Source organism: Phacochoerus africanus, chromosome 14 (assembly GCF_016906955.1).
Source record: "Phacochoerus africanus isolate WHEZ1 chromosome 14, ROS_Pafr_v1, whole genome shotgun sequence".
In the NCBI taxonomy this organism is placed as follows: domain Eukaryota; kingdom Metazoa; phylum Chordata; class Mammalia; order Artiodactyla; family Suidae; genus Phacochoerus; species Phacochoerus africanus.
The window spans coordinates 23,160,661-23,178,154 of NC_062557.1; the positions used below are offsets into that span (position 1 = coordinate 23,160,661).

Genomic DNA, 17,494 nt, shown 5'->3' on the forward strand with positions numbered 1-17,494 from the left:
CAGAACCTTCTCCCTTGCAACAATCTCGAACCAAAAAGAACCCAAACGCTATAGGAGGGTGAAGGGAACTAAGAGTCTCAGCCTCTCCTCACCTTTATTTCTATGATAAATTTTAATTTTAAGATTAAAAGGTAACAGAAAGCTGAGTAAGGCCATGTCGACAGGGCAGAATTAACCTAGGTAATTTGGGAATAAAATGTGGCTTGTATTTGCTGTATCCAGATGCCCTAACTTAATATCTCAGTTCTCCAGCCAAGAACTTGCTGCTCTAACCTTGCTCTCTTACTTGGGACAAACTTTCTACCTTCCAGAAACTACCATTGGAGGCAAATGAGTTTTCTGCAGCTCCCCCCCTCCCAAGTCCACCTGTTTTGCCCATTTTTATTCTTAGGAATATCAGTTCCGCATCTCTGAAGCCTTTGATCCTCAGGAAAGTCAGTAAAAACTTCTCAGCTGAGTCTGAGTGAATCTTTAGAGCCCAAAAGAGTTATACTTAATTTTCAACAGAAAAAAAAAGAAAAATTGTTGGACAAGCTCAAATAATGTGTCAAGTTCTGTAATGCATTTCTTCCATCTCTGCCTCATGTGTCTTTTTTTTTTTTCTTGGTCTTTTGAAGGCTGCACCCACGGCATATGGAGGTTCCCAGGCTAGGGGTCAAATCGGAGCTGTAGCTGCTGGCCTACATCACAGCCACAGCAAGGCCAGACCTGAGCCACCATAGCTCAGGGCAACGCCAGATCCTTAACCTGCTGAGCGAGGCCAGGGATTGAACCTGCGTCCTCATGGTTACTAGTCAGGTTCCTTTCTGCCGAGCCACTGCAGGAACTCCAGCCTCACGTGTCTTTTGAGTAAGCCCTTGGTAGAGGTTGGTCCGCAGGCGTTGAGACTCAGTGCTTCCTCAGCCAGGGTGGTTCACTGCTGCCCTTTAGGGAAAAGAACCACGAACAACCACAACTGTTACCAATAGACCTTTTTTTTTTTTTTTTTCCTGTGTTTTTCAGTGTCTTATTTTGAAGAATTGGGGTGGGGAAGTGGTAGAGGAGATGCCGAGTAAAGGCGAGAATCAGTTCTGGAGCTGGGGTACTTGGCTTCAGGTACAGGCGTCTGTCCTGAATATGTAAACAGCTGCCTCACATGTGAGATTTACTTTCCTCTCCATCTAATGAACTCCATGCCCTTCTTACTGGCAAGGAGAGCTTCTGTTTCCACACACCTAACCAGTGTCATCCAGACGGGGATTGGTGCCACTGAACTCCCACCAGTGAGTCCCAGAGGCTGCCGGGCGTGGTTTTCACCAAGGTCAGAGCAGGTAGGCGGTAAATGAGGAACGCAGAAGAAGGAAGCTTTGCCTCACTAAGTTTTGGCTTGTCTCTGTCCCTTACCCTCCTTGTTCTTATTAATTCAAGTCTGTACCACACTGCTGCTCACACACGTATGTGTTTCTTACCTTGGCCTAACTGTTCTCAGCCCCTGAAGTCATGATTCTATTTTTTTTTTTTTTCTTAATGGCACTAGTGAATAAGAACCCTACAGTCTTAGAAAATCCTAACTTGAAAAGGAGTCTCTAACTGGCTTCGTTTGATGACTTTACCTTTTCCCCATAAAGACGTGAATGATTTTCTTCCTTACTGCTATGTAATAGATGTGTAACAAGTGAAACCTTTGCTGCTACTTTTCTGGGTTTACATCAGTTTGTTCCTTCCCTTGAGAATAATTTATTACCTGTGCTTCTCTCATGACTGTTAATTGCTAATAAGTACAGGAAGAGGTGAGCCTGAGAGTTCTTCTCTTACTCCCCTCCTCACCCTACCCCCAAATTACACACTAACCTCTACCATGTGCAAGGTCTTGGGATGGGGCTCATCATAAGATGCTTGTGTTTTGGGGGTGTTTTTGTTTGTTTCTTTTTCACTGTGCTGCAGCTCTCAGCCCTTGAGGATCTGTGACTACCCCGTGGAAGGGTTACTACAGGGGGAGAGAGGCCTTAAATGTTCCTTTCTCCATCCCTGTTTTCTGATCATCCTTCAGATGCCTCCCATTCTGGCTGCCTCCTTTTTCCTCCCAGGAATTGTTCCCAGTGGGAAAATGACCCGCCCTGGTCATTTCCCCACTGCTCTCCTCACCTCTGCCCACCTTCCAGTGACCCCGAGAGCACGGACCTGAGAAATGGGACCTGTGCAGAGCTCAGAGCTGTGAGGCCTGCCCCTGCCTGTCAGACTCTGCTTGGGGACAGACATGGATGGGTAGATGGTGCTGTGGGAGAAATACTTTTATCTTCCAACCAGGCTGATTTGCCCTTGCACTGTCCCGCCTCCATCCCCTCTCCCCTGAGGAGTGGGTAAAATGCAGAGGATGCTCTGTAAAATGCTGGCGCCGGGCTCTGATCCCAAACCTTGCTGTCTCGCCTAAGCCCTGGAGCGAGAGCTTCGGTGTGTGGGAGCTGCTGCTTGCTTGTTTCTCCACCAGGCCTGCCCCGACTCTTAAGCCAGTCCCTGGGGCCAACACAGTCCCCTGTGTAGTGACTTCACACCAGCTTCCATTAGCTGTCCAAGTGACCTGTGTTTCCACCCAATACTTTTGGCGCTTGAGGATTGGGGGGGTGGGGGGGTGGGTATTTAAAAATAAATAAATCCAAGGTGGCAGTAGAGGATTCCTTTTGCTTTAAAATCTTTGGACTAAAAAAAAAAAAAAGAAAAAAATGTTTTTTATATATAAATATATAAATTGTTATGTAACTATTATTGTTTCCTGTATGTTCTAATTTTTGTTTTATGATGTAATTAAAGGAAATAAGCTGTGAAGACTTTTCATTTTACTGTGGAAATAGCCTGACTTGGAGCTGTGATTTTTTAACTTCCTTGAACTCTTGAATCTATAAAGGCTCCAGAGGCTGAATGAAGGGGCTTCTTTTTGGCATCTTTTTTTTTTTTTTAATATACCTTAATGCCCTTTATTATTTAATAGTCTTTAGTTCCTTTTCATTAGCCTCTATTTAGTAACCTGCACTCCATTTGTCTCTAAGAAAAAAGATACAGTATAAATCAAAGTTTCTTAAAAAAAAAACAAAAAACTTTGTCTTAATAGTAAAAATTCAGTCTGAGTCCCTTATCTGTACAGAGCATTGCCTTTAGCTGGACTAGGAAGGAGTAAGGGAGTGGTGTAATGGCTGAAAAAAACAAACTCCAGGGAGTTCCTGTCGTGGCGTAGTGGTTAACGAATCCAACTAGGAACCATGAGGCTGCAGGTTCGGTCCCTGCCCTTGCTCAGTGGGTTAAGGATCCGGCGTTGCCGTGAACTGTGGTGTAGGTCGCAGACACGACTCAATCCTGTGTTGCTGTGGCTCTGGTGGTGCTGGTGGCTACAGCCCTAGCCTGGGAACCTCCATATGCCCACGGGAGCGGCTCAAGAAAAGGCAAAAAGGGCCAAAAACAAAAACAAACAAAAAACAAGCTCCATGTGACCTCAGCAGGTTAACCCTTCTGTTTCAGTTCCTCCCTGGTAGGATGAAGGTGGCAGTACCTGTGTTAGAGTTGTGGAGATTACTATTAGCCACTATTAGTGCTTTTAAACACTCATGTGTTGCCTGGTTTTATTCCCTTGATTTCAGTAATATTTCCAGGAGTTCCCTTTGTGGCTCAGTGGTAAATGAACCCAACCAGGATCCCTGAGGATGCAGGCTTGATCCCTGGCCTTACTAAGTGGATTAAGGATCTGGCCTTGCCATGAGCTGTGGTGTAGATCGAAGATGCAGCTGTAGCTCAGATTTGACCCCTAGCCTGGGAACTTCTATGTGCCACGGATGTGGCAGTGTTGTGGTATCTAGTCTATGCCAGAGGCTCCCAGGTTGAGATACACAAAGGCTAATGCAGCAAGTTTCCTATCCTTTTGGTGGAGACCCCAGGGAGCCACGTCAACAACCTGGACTTTAATCTCAGGGAATCTACCCTTCCCTGAAACACCCTTGTGGAGCCTGTGGAACCATAGGCCTCACTTGAAATCCACTTGTCCTGAATGGGGTAAACGCCTGAGTCTAGATCGGTCTTCTGGGGCCAACATAGGCCCCTTCCAGGGGGGCAAGCGGTACCTGCTAACTTGCCCATGTGGAGGCAGCTTTGGCCTCTGAGGGAGGCAAGTTCTGGATATCTGAACTTCCCATAAACACACTTAAAGCCTGTTAATCAGTTCAGCCAGTGTTTAGAAAGGCCGCCAGGTTTTAGGTGATCAGTACACAATAAATGGGGTAAAAGATTAATAAAGGCACCTTGGCCTATCTTCCATTCCATGCAAATTGGTTTTTTTTTTTTCCCAGCATGCTTCAAATTTTTATCTTTTTTTTGTCTTGTCTCTTTAGGGCTGCACCCAAGGCATATGGAGGTTCCCAGACTAGGGGTTGAATTGGAATTACAGTTGCCAGCCTACACCACGACCACAGGGCCACAGCAATGCCGGATCCAAGCCACATCTGTGACCTACACCACAGCTCAGGGCAACATCGAATCCTTAACCCACTGAGTGAGGCCAGGGATCGAACCTGCATCCTCATGGTTCCTAGTCAGATTCGTTTCTGCTGTGCCATGACAGGAACTCCTGAAATTTTTCATAATAAAATTTTGAAGAGAGGGAATGAGTGGTGCAGTGGTTAACGAATCCGACTAGGAACCATGAGATTGTGGGTTCGATCCCTGCCCTTGCTCAGTGGGTTAACGATCCGGCGTTGCCGTGAGCTGTGGTGTAGGTCACAGACTCGGCTCGGATCCCGCGTTGCTGTGGCTCTGGCGTAGGCCGGTGGCTACAGCTCCGATTTGACTCCTAGCCTGGGAACCTCCATATGCTGCGGGAGCGGCCCTAGAAAAGGTAAAAAGACAAAAATAAGTAAAAGATGTTTTTTTAAAAAATGAATAGGATAAAATATGGCCCAATATCTTTTATCTTTTTTAAAACTACTTAAAATCAGTTTTCTACATGGAAAAAGTGAAACAAAGTCACTCAGGAAATTGTATTTATGACCTTAATACACGGAAAGATTCAGACCTTAAAATTACAACCTTAATTTTAATTCAACTACTGTTTTTAAAATAAAGCTCCAGGAGTTCCCGTCATGGCTCAGTGGTTAACATATCCAACTAGAAACCATGAGGTTGTGGGTTCAACCCCTGGCCTCGCTCAGTGGGTTAAGGATCCGGCATTGCCATGAGCTATGGTGTAGGTTGCAGACATGGCTTGGATCCCGTGTTGTCATGGCTCTGGCATAAGCCAGCGGCTACAGCTCTGATTAGGCCCCTAGTCTGGGAACCTCCATATGCCAAGGGTGCGGCCCTCAAAAGACAAAATAAAATAAAGCTCCATAAACCTCACCATGCAAGAATAGCTATGGTAATTCCCAGATCACTAGAACTGAAGTTTTAAAATAAGCACAGTGATTTAATAGATGAATAATCTTTTGGAAGCTTTAGTAATAAGTTTTTGTCCAAACTAATGCCGGGAAAAATCCAGTCAGATTTATTTTACCTCTGTCCCTTATAACTATAAGCAGAGGATATTTCCCCAAGAAGACCATAACCCCAAGAGACGGACAACGCATATCTTTCTAAGTTAATTTAAAGGGGGAGCAAGTAAAATGTTAAATAAGCATGAATTAATGCACTCTGTTCAGCAGCACTACTTCGGGGCAAAGCTCTTTATCCGCATTGCCAGGCTGTTTACCTCCCAAGCTTGGCCATCTCAGCATAATGGGAGAGGCTGTATCCTAAACCCGGGGGCTACTTGTTCCCTCCCCAGGACGAGGACACACAGGATGATTTGGCTCTTGGCCTGGAGCCTCATGAGGCAGCTGAGGATTTTAACAAGGCTTCTGGTGAGCGCAGGATCCAGGAGAACCCGGCTGGCCTCAGTCTCCTCTTGCAGCGGGCACTCCTGGGCCTAGGTCAGAACCAGGTAGTAGCCATCTGGATTCTGCACTGAAAGAAGTAGAAAAGGGCACCACTGGGGTGAGGCGGGCCCCCGACCACCACTGCTGCCCTGCTCCCAAACCTCCAAGCAGCCTGCAGTGCATCTGACACACCCAGGTGTTCTTCCAGCCCCCGCCTGGGTGCAGCTCTTCAGGAAGCCCCGCTGGGTAGCATGGAGGAGGGATGGGGGGCAGGCCTCAGAGTAACCAGGACACAAGCCACCTGATCAGAAGGTCTCTGCTCCAGGTGATGTCCAGTGAACACCTGCCCTTCTGATGTATGTGACTGTAGGAGGGGAAGAGCAGGGGCCTTACCTTCCCCTCTAATAAACTCCCCTCTAAATAAATAAAGGAGAGCATCTTTCCCTCATGATGATGCGTTCATTCAGTTTCCCCTGAGCAATAGATTGCTCAAGCTGCATGGATCTGTCCCTTTGACACACAGCTGGCTTTCAATAGATGTTCCCCACTAGTTTTGGGACTCAGCACCCAACACCCCCCCCCCCAAACACATAAAGGAACCTTTTAATCTCATTTAGGAGATAACATAAGCAAGGATAGAAACATCGCTCTTTGTAGGGCCTGTCGGACACGTGCCTCTGCTTCTAAAACCCCTACCTTTCTTCACCACAGCCACAAAGTAGGATTCATCCTTAATATTCTGAACCACCTGCAAGGGAGAAGGGGCCACTATGGCAATGCTGATAGAGCCAAACAGAATAAGCCAGGGCAGAGAGGGGGAGATGGGGCCTGAGGTTGGAAGAGTGACCCAGGCCTTCGTGAGGCTGCTACCCGTTTACCTGGTCACTGAGGAGAATGAGGATTCCCCCAGGGCCCTGGTGGCAAAGACGATGGATCTGATTGGCTGGGAGGGCCAGGATCTCAGCCAGTTTCCCCAGGAGCTCATCAGCACTGAGTTCATCCAGAGAGATCTCTTGATAAAAGCCTGGGGGTGGGGGCAGCACAGGGGCCGTGCTCAAAGAGGGTACAGGGCCCAACGGAAGGAGAGGACAAGTGACAGCCTCATGGGGGGAGCCCAGGTTGGAGGAGTGAAGAAGGAAAAAGGCTTATGAATCCACTTCATTTTCACCTCCTATTCCTCACCTTTGGGGAGGTCTCAAATTGAGGGGAACCCCCAGTTTAAAGAGGAGATGGGATATTGTATGAATGACTAAAACCCAAATACAGTAACAAGATTGTAGAGTTCTAATCCCTCCTGCTAATAGAATGACAAAATCAGACGGGGTCAGAGTGTAGAGCATGGAGGAATAAACTTAGGGAGGATCCTGTAAGGAGAGGACTCACCTGGACAAGGAAGCTGGGAATGCCAAGGGCATCCCGGGCCCCAGAAAGGGAGCATCCCCCTCTCTCCCGACTAGAAGGGGTTTCATGCAAACCTAAGTTTCTTGTCTTCTGGAGAGGCCAGAACCTCACCTGAGTCAGGGTTCTTAGGAACCTCATTCTGTTGTCTTGAGGCCTCCTGAGCGACATACAAGGTCAGCCGGTGACGGATGGGCCTGGGCCAGGAAAACAGCCTACATTCGTGCCTGAGCTATTTAACAGATCCCCAACCCTAGAACTCACCTTCTCCCAGGTCCCTAGGGAAAGGGGTCACCAAGCTTTTCTTAGGCATTTAATGAATGCTAGAAAAGCCCATCTCTGTTCCCTGAAACTGAGTGATGTGGGTGGGAGGCCACAAAAAGAAGTCACAGGAGCCTAACTTTTAATTTTAAGCCCAGCCCTGGTAGTCTTGCTTGCTCTGTGGCCTCAGGTTGGCCCCTGTCAAAGTTTCTTCCTTTGTAGAAAGAGGCAGGAGTTCCCATTGTGGCTTAGTGGAAATGAATCTGACTAGGAACCATGAGGTGGCGGGTTTGATCCCCGTCCTCGCTCAGTGGGTTAGGGATCTGGCGTTGCCATGAGCTGTGGTGTAGACTGGCAGCTGTAGCTCCAATTTGACCCCTAGCCTGGGCACCTCTATATACCATGGGTGTGGCCCAAAAAAGCAAATGGGGCTACGTGGTGCCTTTGACTTGAACAAGCTGTGAAACACAACTGCCAGCTGAGTTGGTAAGTGCCACTAGAGTGGAAAGGGGACCCTGGTTGGCAGTGTCCATCACCTGGCTCTAAGAGTATTGAAAAGGCGAATCCCGTCGGCAGCCCCACAAATTTGGATAAGGTCCTGGCGGGTAAGCTTCAGCAGATCAGTGCCTGCAGAGTCAGACAGGGCTAGATTAGGGGAAGAGTGACCTGGGATCAAGGGTGGCAAGGGCTACCGTCCAACAGCCTACAAAGAGCTCTAGTATGTCCAGACTTGGGAGCCAGACTTGGGTTCAAATCCCACCTCTGCTACTTGCTAGCTGTGTGTCCTAGGGCAAATTATTTAACCTCTCTGAGGTAGTATATAAATTACCAAGCCAGGACAGAGACAGGCTTCCTCCCTGACTGTCCTTCCCTCAGTTCCCTACAAGTCTGGGTCCCTACCAGACCCCACCCAGCCTTACCAGTGAAATTGGCCAGCAACCGGCAGTAGCTGGTGAACCGGTGCCTATGTAACCACTGCTGTGTCTCTAGGATGGAGGCTCCAGGGTTCAGGTCCTGAGGCATAAAGAGAGCGGTCCAGGTAACACTATGGACCCACAGACTGAGAACAAAGTGAGGGGAGACAGCCCCTACCCTTGGGGGTCCCAAGTCTGAGAGGGGAGGCTTATCCTGCCCATGGGAAGTGCCCAGCACCGTGGGGGAACCTTTTTGCCATCTGTGGCCGTACCATTTCTGTCCACCAGGGGGCAGGGCCACCCTCTTGCGGAGAGAGATGAAACTGCTGTGAAGGCTTTGGCACAGTGGTGGGGGTGTTGCAAAGACTCACCTGAGCTGGGCTTGCCCCCAAAGTGTCCAAGGCAAATGGTGGTGAGGAGCAGAGCCTGTGGGGCAGCAGAGAGTCAGGCTCGGTGGAGCAGTGAAGCCAGTCTCCTGCTGCCTGCCCTTCCCCAGGCCTGTCCTGGTGTCACCCACAAATTCCCCAGAAGCTGCCTCAGCTGCACGCTCCGTCCTGCCCCTCCCCCGCTGCCTGGCCAGAGGAGCTATTCCCTTCACCCTCACCCCAAAAGGCTGACAAAGGTGCTCATCCTGCCTCACCTCTCCGGGGACAGGAGCTTGCAGGACTGAGGGGAGGTCAGAGCAAGAGGGCTCAGAGCCAGGTGGGGGCCCAAACTGGGCTCTGGCCACGGTGAACACTGTGGGCAAACAAATGGCAAAGTTAGCCTGGACAAGAGTTCCCGTCGTGGCGCAGCAGAAACTGAATCCGACTAGTATCCATGAGGACACAGGTTCGATGCCTGGCCTCGCTCAGTGGGTTAAGGATCCGGTGTTGCCGTGAGCTGTGGTGTAGGTCAGACTCAGCTCAGATCCGGCATTGCTGTGGCTGTGGTGCAGGCCGGCAGCTGCACCTCCGACTGGACACCTAGCCTGGGACTCTCCCTATGCCTCGGGTGCAGCCCTAAAAAGACAAAAAAAAAAAAAAAGTTAGCCTGGACATCCCAGAGGGCAGTGGTGGCTGTTGGCACTCTGACAAGAAGACCAAATGAACACACCGAGAGGAGAGTAATCAAGCCTGCAGGTCTGGGGGAGTTGGGGAAGGCTTCCTGGGGGAGCTACAGCAGGAAGGGAGATGCTCCAGAAGAAGGTGAAGTGAGGTGGCCGCGATGGCAGGGCACAGAAGAGGCAGCTCCTGGGAGTCTTGAACAACAGACGGAGCTGTCTGTCCTTGCAGGGAACAGGTGGAATCAGGGAGCGGCTGTGAGGGTCCTGGAGCCATCGCAGCCCCTGAGGTCTTGACTTCCCCAGGGGTACAATGAGGATCTTTCCCCTCCCACCCCCAGCGACCAGCACACACCTCCATGAAGATGGTGCTGTCGCAGCCAGTCTGATACTTGTCTCTCTCGTGCACAGGCTGTTTCTCAATCTTCTCCCGGTCAGTTTTCAGTTTCCGGTCAGCTCCTTTGGGCTACATGAGAAAGTGATAAGGAAACCTCAGCGGGCCCTTTCTTTTTTTTTTTTTTTTTTTCCTTTTTTAGGGCCCCACCCTTGGCATATGGACATTCCCAGGCTAGGGGTCGAATCAGAGCTGTTGCTGCTGGCCTACGCCACAGCCACAGTAATGCCAGATCCGAGGCGCATCTGCGATCTATACCACAGCTCATGGCAATGCCAAATCCCCGACCCACTGAGCAAGGCCAAGGATTGAACCCACATCCTCATGGATATTAGTTGGACTCATTTCCACTGCACCATAACTGGGAACTCCCTCAGAGCACCGCCTGCAACCATCCTCTTAACCTGTCCACTTCTCATTCCGGGAGGGCCTCAAGAAAGATCAAACCCCACCCCTCTGTGCAGAGAGAAGGAAACAGTCCCAGAGATGGGGACCACGGGCGGAGGGTCCACAGCAAAGCAGGACCAGATCCATGCAGCCAGCGAGGCAGGGTGACAGCCCTGAGAGGGAGGGGAAAGGGCCCTGTGCCACCTGTACCTTAAAAACCTTGATGAGGCAGCCAGCCGAATGCAGGTGCTCAGGCGGAAGCTCCTTGTCACCCGGCTTGAAAGTGTCGATCTGGAGGCGGAACGGGACACCTTTCTCTCCACCTTTTTTCCGAGGAGTGAACTCGGTGCTGATGCAGTGAACCTGAGGTGAAAAATAAGGGTGATTCCAGGTCCCACCTCCATTCAAACCTGAAACCCGTTACCTGCCTATAACCTGTCAGCCACTACTCACAGCAACTTTCCATCCCCAACCTGTGTCTATTCTTAAAGTGTAGCTTTATTAGGTTCTTTCCCTTGTTCAAAATCCCTCAGCAGCTTGCCAAGGTTATGGGATGCTAAGTCCCTGACCCCGGCATTCAAGCGCCTTTTAGAGTCAAGTCAAGCCCTTCTCCCATCTGAGCCAATACATCCCATTCCAGGGTAGGGTTGCCAGTTAAAATACAGGATGCCCAGTTAAATCTGAATTTTTTTTTTCTTTTTAGGGCCACACCTATGGGATATGGAAGTTCCCAGGCTAGGAGTCAAATTGGAGCTGCAGTTGGAGCTTTTGCCACAGCCACAGGAATGCAGGATCCAAGCTGCATCTGCAACCTATGCCACAGCTTGTGGCAATGCTGGATCCTTAACCTGCTGAGCAAGACCTCATGGATACTTGTTGGGTTCCTGCTGAGCCACAACAGGAACTCCTAAATCTGAGTTTCTGAAAAATAGCAAATAATTTTTTAGTGTAAGTATGTCCTTGAATGGGATATACTTATACTAAAAAAAAATTTATTTTTTGGCCCTACCCATGACATCCCTGGGCAGGGATCAAATCCATGTCACAGCTGTAACCAGAGCCACAGCTGTGACATGGATCTTTAACCTGCTGAGCCACGAGGGAACTCCCAAAAGATTCTTTATCTAAAATTCAAATAGGAGTTCCCTGGTGGCTCAGTGGGTTAAGGATCCAGTGTTGTCACTGCTGTGGCTTGGGTCACTGTTGTGGCGTGGGTTTGATCCCTGGCCCTAGAACTTCCAAATGCCACAGGATTGGCAAAAAAAGAGAGAAAAGAAAAAAAATTTTTCAAATTTAACTGTGCGTCCTGTGTTTCCTGTATTTTATTTGTTAACTGTAGTGGTCTACTCCAGGAAGACTTCCTGGCCTGCATGCCCACTATAGCCCCTCCCCGAGCCTGACTTAAGGGAGTTCCTGTCATGGCGCAGGGGTTAACGAATCCGACTAGGAACCATGAGGTTGCAGGTTCGATCCCTGGCCTTGCTCAGTGGGTTAAGGATCTGGCGTTGCCTTGAGCTGTGGTGTAGGTTGCAGACATGGCTTGGATTCTGCGTTGCTGTGGCTGTGGTGTAGGCCGGTGGCTACAGCTCCGATTAGGCCCCTAGCCTGGGAACCTCCATAGGCCCCAGGAAGTGGCCCTAGAAAAGGCAAAAAAGAGACCAAAGAGTCTGACTTAACAGGGGAATTAAGGCTCAGAGAGATCCTGTGACCTGGGCAAGATCCATGCCAGGAAGCAGTGGAACTGAAGTTGTGCCACATCCACTCACTCTTCCTCCAGATGCTTAGACTACAGTGGACACTCAAAAATGAGACTTACAGCGGACTTTTAACAACACTGTTAACAGCAGTTTCTCTTGTCAGGAAATATTCCTTAGAGAAATCATTTTAATGGCTACACAATTTCCATTAAAAACCTGTACTAAAAACATCTCAAAGGAAATCCTCTTCTGATGGACATTTTGATTGTTTAAAATCTCTTAATATGAAAACGCTGCTGGCGTGAATGGCTGGTAAATATATCTTTGTGTACTTACTGAACACGGCTATAGAATACATTTCTTGAAATAGAACTTGTAGGTAGATGAGTATGAACATTAAATTTAACAAAATTTGCCCAAATCCCACATATTGACAGACTGGGCACACCAATTTGCATTCTCAGGGGATGAGGGTATCTGTTTCTCCAAACCTTACCAATAATTGTTTGTTTTTGGCTTTTTGTCTCTTCAGGGCCGCTCCCGCAGCATGTGGAGGTTCCCAGACTAGGGGTCCAATCGGAGCTGTAGCCGCCGGTCTACGCCACAGCCACAGCCACGCCAGATCTGGCCGAGTCTGCGACCTACATCGCAGCTCACAGCAACGGCAGATCCCTGACCCACTGAGCTAGGCCAGGGATCAAACCCGCAACCTCATGGTTCCCAGTCGGATTTGTTTCCACTGTTCCATGACAGGAATTCCAGCAGTAGTTTTTAAAAGGCATTGCCAAGCTGTGGCGTAGATCTCAGCTGCAGCTGCAATTCGACCCCTGACTCAGGAACTTCCATGTGCCTCAGGTGTGGCTGTAAAAAGAAATAAGTAAATAAAAATTAAAAATACAAAGTCTTTACCAGTTGTATTATATAATTTTATTTTTTATATCAAGTTAGCTTATATAGTTTCTTTCATTATATTGCTTCCCATATGTGATTTTAATTAGCATTATTAGCATTTTGTGAGTTTGAACTGTCAACATTTATTAGTAATTTATCAATTGCTTATATCCTTTGCTCTTTATTCTTAATTTTCTTTTTTATTTTTTTTTTGTCGTCTTTTTGTTGTTGTTGTTGTTGCTATTTCTTGGGCCGCTCCCTCGGCATATGGAGGTTCCCAGACTAGGGGTCGAATCGGAGCTGTAGCCGCCGGCCTACACCAGAGCCACAGCAACGCGGGATCCGAGCCGCGTCTGCAACCTACACCACAGCTCACGGCAACATCGGATCGTTAACCCACTGAGCAAGGGCAGGGACCGAACCCGCCACCTCATGGTTCCTAGTCGGATTCGTTAACCACTGCGCCACGACGGGAACTCCTTAATTTTCTTTTTATGGTTGCACCTGTGGCATATGGAATTTCCTAGGCTAAAAGTCCAGTCAGAGCTGCAGCTGCCAGCCTATGCCACAGCCACACCAGATCCAAGCCGCATCTTCAACCTACACCACAGGCATGGCAATGCTGGATCCTGAACCCACTGAGTGAGGCCAGGGATCAAACTCACATCTTCATGGACACTGTGCCAGGTTCTTAACCTGCTGAGCCACAGTGGGAACTCCCCTTTGCTCATGTTTTCTATTGAGCTTCATCTATTTTTTCTTATTGACATATAAGAACTTTTTTTATCTATCTTTCATGTGGCTGCAGTGTGCTGCAGCTTGATGTGGGATTGAACCCTCACCAAAGCAGTGACAACACCAGATCCTTAACCTGGTGAGCCACCAGGGAACTCCACTGCCTTCATGTTTAAGAAATCCTTCCCTATGGTGAAATTGAATAAACACGGATCTCTTTTTTCCTCAAGGTGTGTTCTGGAAGTGATTCATTCTTACCCTCACCCTCTCCACCCCGACCCAAACTCCATTTGCTTTCCCACCTAGACTGCTGCCACCTCCATCTGACTTCCAGCCCCCTCTGTGTCCCAGCTTCAGACTCACCTGCAGGAAGAGGGAGGTCCTCTTAGTTGGGTCCCAATAAAACTCCACCGAGTTGAGCTGCGAGGGCAACACTTGGGGTTCTATCACCCCCACGGACAGTGGCACATCTGCAAGGTGGCAGCAGCGAGCAAGGCTCAGCCCTCCCCATCCACAAGGGCCTCTGGGACAGAGAGCAGCCCTATAGGGTCCCTGGTCCCTCCCCATTCACCTATGTCCAGGATGCGGTCCCCAGGCCGGCTCCACCTCCAGCCGTCCAGCTGCTGCTGCTCCATGTACTGCAGGCGCCGGTCGTGGAAAACCACACGCACTACACTCTGTGGCCACAGGGCGGCGCAGCCCACAGGTCAGAGGGTGTAACGACATCTGGGGTAGGCAAGCCATGCCACCCTCTCCCCTACCTTTTGCTTCCCACCTCCAGGGGCATAAGAACTTGGACCCACTAGATCTATGTCCACATGCCCACTTACCACTCACAGGCTATGAAAACTGAGGAGGTAGCCTAGAGATCCTGAGCCTCAAGATTTCCTTATCAGGATCCTTAACTGTTAGAGCACCAGGGAACGCCAAGAAATACTTTTTTTGAGAGAAGGAATCATGGGTGTAGATAATGCTATGTCAGTGTATTTTTGTTTTTTGTTTTTTTTTTAGGGCTGCCCCCACAGCGTATGGAAGTTCCCAGGCTAGGGGTCGAATCGGAGCTACAGTGGCCAGCCTATGCCACAGCCACGCAGGATCTAAGCCACATCTGTGACCCACACCACAGCTCATGGCAACACCGGGTTCTTAACCCACTGAGTGAGGCCAGGGATCAAACCTGCATCCTCATGGATACTAGTTGGTCTCATTACTTCTGAGCCACAATGAGAACTTCCCTGTAAATGTATTTCTAAATCCTTTTTTTTTTTTTTTTTGCTACTTACTGGCTCTGTGTCCTTGAGAAAATACTCAACCTCTCTGTGCGTTTTTCCTCAACAATTTCTGCCCACCACTAAGCTGTCGTGAAGGTCAAATTAAAAGATGGACTTGAGGAGTTCTCTAGTGGCTCAGCAAGTTAAGGATTCACCTGCTGTGGTGCAGGTTCAATCCCGAGCACCTGGGAACTTCCACAGGGCAGCCAAGTACATAAGTAATAAAAGGTAAATTTGAGGAAGTTCCCTTGTGGCACAGCGGATTAAGGATCCGTCATTGCCCACAGCTGTGATGATGGCTGAAACTGCCTCGAGGGTTCAATCCCTGGCCCAGGAATTTCCATATGCCACAGGTGTGGCAAAAATAATAATAATAAAAAATAAAATAAGAGTTCCCGTTGTGGTTCAGTGGGTTAAGAACCTGACTAGTATCCATGAGGATGCGGATTCGATCCCTGGCCTTGCTCAGTGGGTTAAAGATTAGCCATTGCCTCGAGCTACGGCATAGGTCACAGACGTGGCTCAGATCTGGCTGTGGCTGTGGCGTAGGCCAGCAGTTGCAGCACTGATTCGACCTCTAGTCTGGGAACTTCCATATACGCAGGTGTGGCCCTAAAAAGAAAACAAAGAAGTCGACTTGAGAGGGCTGTTACTTGACAATGATATCATAGTGACGACACTGGCTTCCTGCCCAGAGGGACTGTCATACTCACCCAGCCTTTGCCTGTCCTAGGAGGGGGGGTACCCACCCACCTTCAGCAGCTGGGGCCCCTGGGTGGCATCGCCCAGCTTGGGGTTGCAGAGCATCCGCACCTCATAGGACTGGCCTGAGGGAGGTGAAAGGGACCTGTGAGCCTCCCTCGGAGGGGCAGAGATGGTGCCCACCACCCCCAGCCCACCCTGGGCCTGGCCTCCAGAGCTTGCGCCCTGCCAAGCAGCATACCCTGGTTCAGGTAGGTGAGGGTCTCCTCCTGCTGCCTCACTGCTGGCGAGGTGGCTGCACAGAGCACATACTGGAACACAGGGCAGGGTGGCTCCGCGCTGGGGATGCTGGGCAGCTCTTCCTGCTTCAGGTAGGGCAAGGGCAAGGACTCCCTGCCAGGGAGAGGTGGACAGGGCTGGCTTTCTGCCCCATCCACCCCATCTTCTAAGAGGCTTTGGAGTTCCCGTCATGGCTCAGTGGTTCATGAACACGACTAGGATCCATGAGGACGCAGGTTCGATCCCTGGCCTCACTCAGTTGGTTAGGGATCCAGCCTTGCAGTGAGCTGTGGTGTAGGTCGTAGACCCGGCTCACATCCCTGTTGCTGTGGCTGTGGCATAGGCCGGCAGCTATAACTCCGATTCGACCCCTAGCCTGGGAACCTCCATATGCTGCAGGTGCCGCCCTAAAAAGATAAAAAAGAAAGAAAAAAAAAAGAGGCTTTGACTCTGTCTGCCAACCTCTCCCTCCAGGGAGCCTAGAGCTTGCTGTAGCAGACACCTCAGCAGCAGCTGGAGCCCCTCTGCGGCTCCTCTGGCCTCTGGCAGGCTTCCCTTAAGGTGCAAATCCCAGATTCTACTAAACATTTGCAAACAGCTGTCATCAATTGCTTGTTTCCAACCTCAGGGCTTGCCTGATACCCATTAAATGCACAACACAAGTGTCCTGGGTGGGTAATCAGGGTGTTTTGAGGTGTCCTGGGATGCACTAAACCCCAGGAAATTTTGAGCACTTCCTCATCCCCAAAGGAACCCAAGCAGGAAGGCCACACCCTTTAGCTTGAAACGGAGGCCCTGCCCTGTCCGTCACAACTCAGGCCAGGGCCTTCCTCAGGGACGGGGCGGGGTGGGGGGGGCAGGGAAGGGGATCTGGACCTTACCTGAGCAAGCTTGGCGGCCCAGGATACAGTTCCCCGGGGCTGGGCCACAGGTGCTCTGGCTGGTTGTGCCAAAAGAGCATCTTGGAAAGGGGGCAGGACCAGCTGTGTTGCCAAGAGCTCAGCACTGGATTCCGCTAATGGACCTAATGGGCCAACCGACTGGGACCTCAGGCTTTATACACAAAGGTAGACCCACAAAAGGGTGGGGCAAGACTTTGGCTTCTTATTGGCTGAGTAACCAGGGCTCTAGGAGACTCAGGACCTATTAGGCAGCCCAAGTTAAGGGGGGTGGAGGAAAGCAAGAAACGATGTCCCAGGAATTCCCACTGTAGCTCGGCTCTGATGAACACGGCTGCATCCTTGAGGATGCAGGTTCGACCCTTGGCCTCACTCTGTGGTTTAAGGATCCAGTGTCGCCCTGAGCTGTGATGTAGGTCGCAGCCACGCTTAGATCCTGCATTACTGTGGCTGTGGAGTAGGCCAGCAGCTGTAGCTCCTATTCAACCCCTTGCCTGGGAACTTCCATATGCTACAGGTGTGGCCCTGAAAAAAAGAAAAAAAAAAAAAAAAAACCCAGTCCCCAGATCCATAAACCATGTAAGACTCCTAGAGATCCACGGGCCCTGACCTCTCCCTCGACCCCATGGGGGCGGATCTGACTATGCCAGGGGCCAGGACAAGCATGCACACAGCCTCACCTTTGCTCCCCACTGGCCTCCCCTCTCACCCCCCCACTTCCCCCCACCCACAGGTGCAATAATGGCTGGACACC

General features: G+C 49.9%; 1 protein-coding gene across 6 annotated transcripts; it reads right to left on the minus strand.

Annotated features, from left to right (window-relative positions):
- Positions 1-5,421: 5,421 nt before the first annotated feature.
- On the minus strand, positions 5,422-16,904 carry LOC125114780 (transcription factor CP2-like protein 1). 6 transcript variants are annotated; one of them, XM_047758260.1, is made up of 15 exons: positions 16,723-16,901; positions 15,804-15,955; positions 15,614-15,687; positions 14,161-14,266; positions 13,953-14,059; positions 10,477-10,629; positions 9,841-9,951; positions 9,084-9,181; positions 8,815-8,869; positions 8,450-8,543; positions 8,066-8,156; positions 7,383-7,465; positions 6,749-6,894; positions 6,567-6,618; positions 5,422-5,953 (listed from the first exon to the last, which is right to left on the minus strand). In XM_047758260.1, the coding sequence occupies exons 1-15, from the start codon at positions 16,800-16,802 to the stop codon at positions 5,889-5,891; spliced, it is 1,467 nt and encodes a 488-aa protein (XP_047614216.1). In that variant the 5' UTR covers positions 16,803-16,901; the 3' UTR covers positions 5,422-5,888. The 6 variants fall into 6 exon arrangements, 5 of the variants coding, with proteins under 5 accessions (XP_047614216.1, XP_047614218.1, XP_047614219.1 ...); XM_047758262.1 differs by having other exon boundaries at positions 5,422-5,958; positions 16,723-16,900; XM_047758261.1 differs by lacking the exon at positions 5,422-5,953 and adding an exon at positions 5,981-6,234 and having other exon boundaries at positions 16,723-16,903.
- Positions 16,905-17,494: the final 590 nt, after the last annotated feature.

Bases quoted from the DNA above. Each gene is read 5' to 3' on its own strand.
- LOC125114780 (XM_047758260.1), bottom strand. From the start codon at position 16,802: ATGCTCTTTTGGCACAACCAGCCAGAGCACCTGTGGCCCAGCCCCGGG. The intron at 7,466-8,065 runs GTGATGGACACT...TTCCTGGCCCAG, and splicing joins TTCAATACTCTTAGAGCCAG to GCCCATCCGTCACCGGCTGA. The intron at 6,895-7,382 runs GTGAGGTTCTGG...CCCCACCCCCAG, and splicing joins TCCTAAGAACCCTGACTCAG to GCTTTTATCAAGAGATCTCT.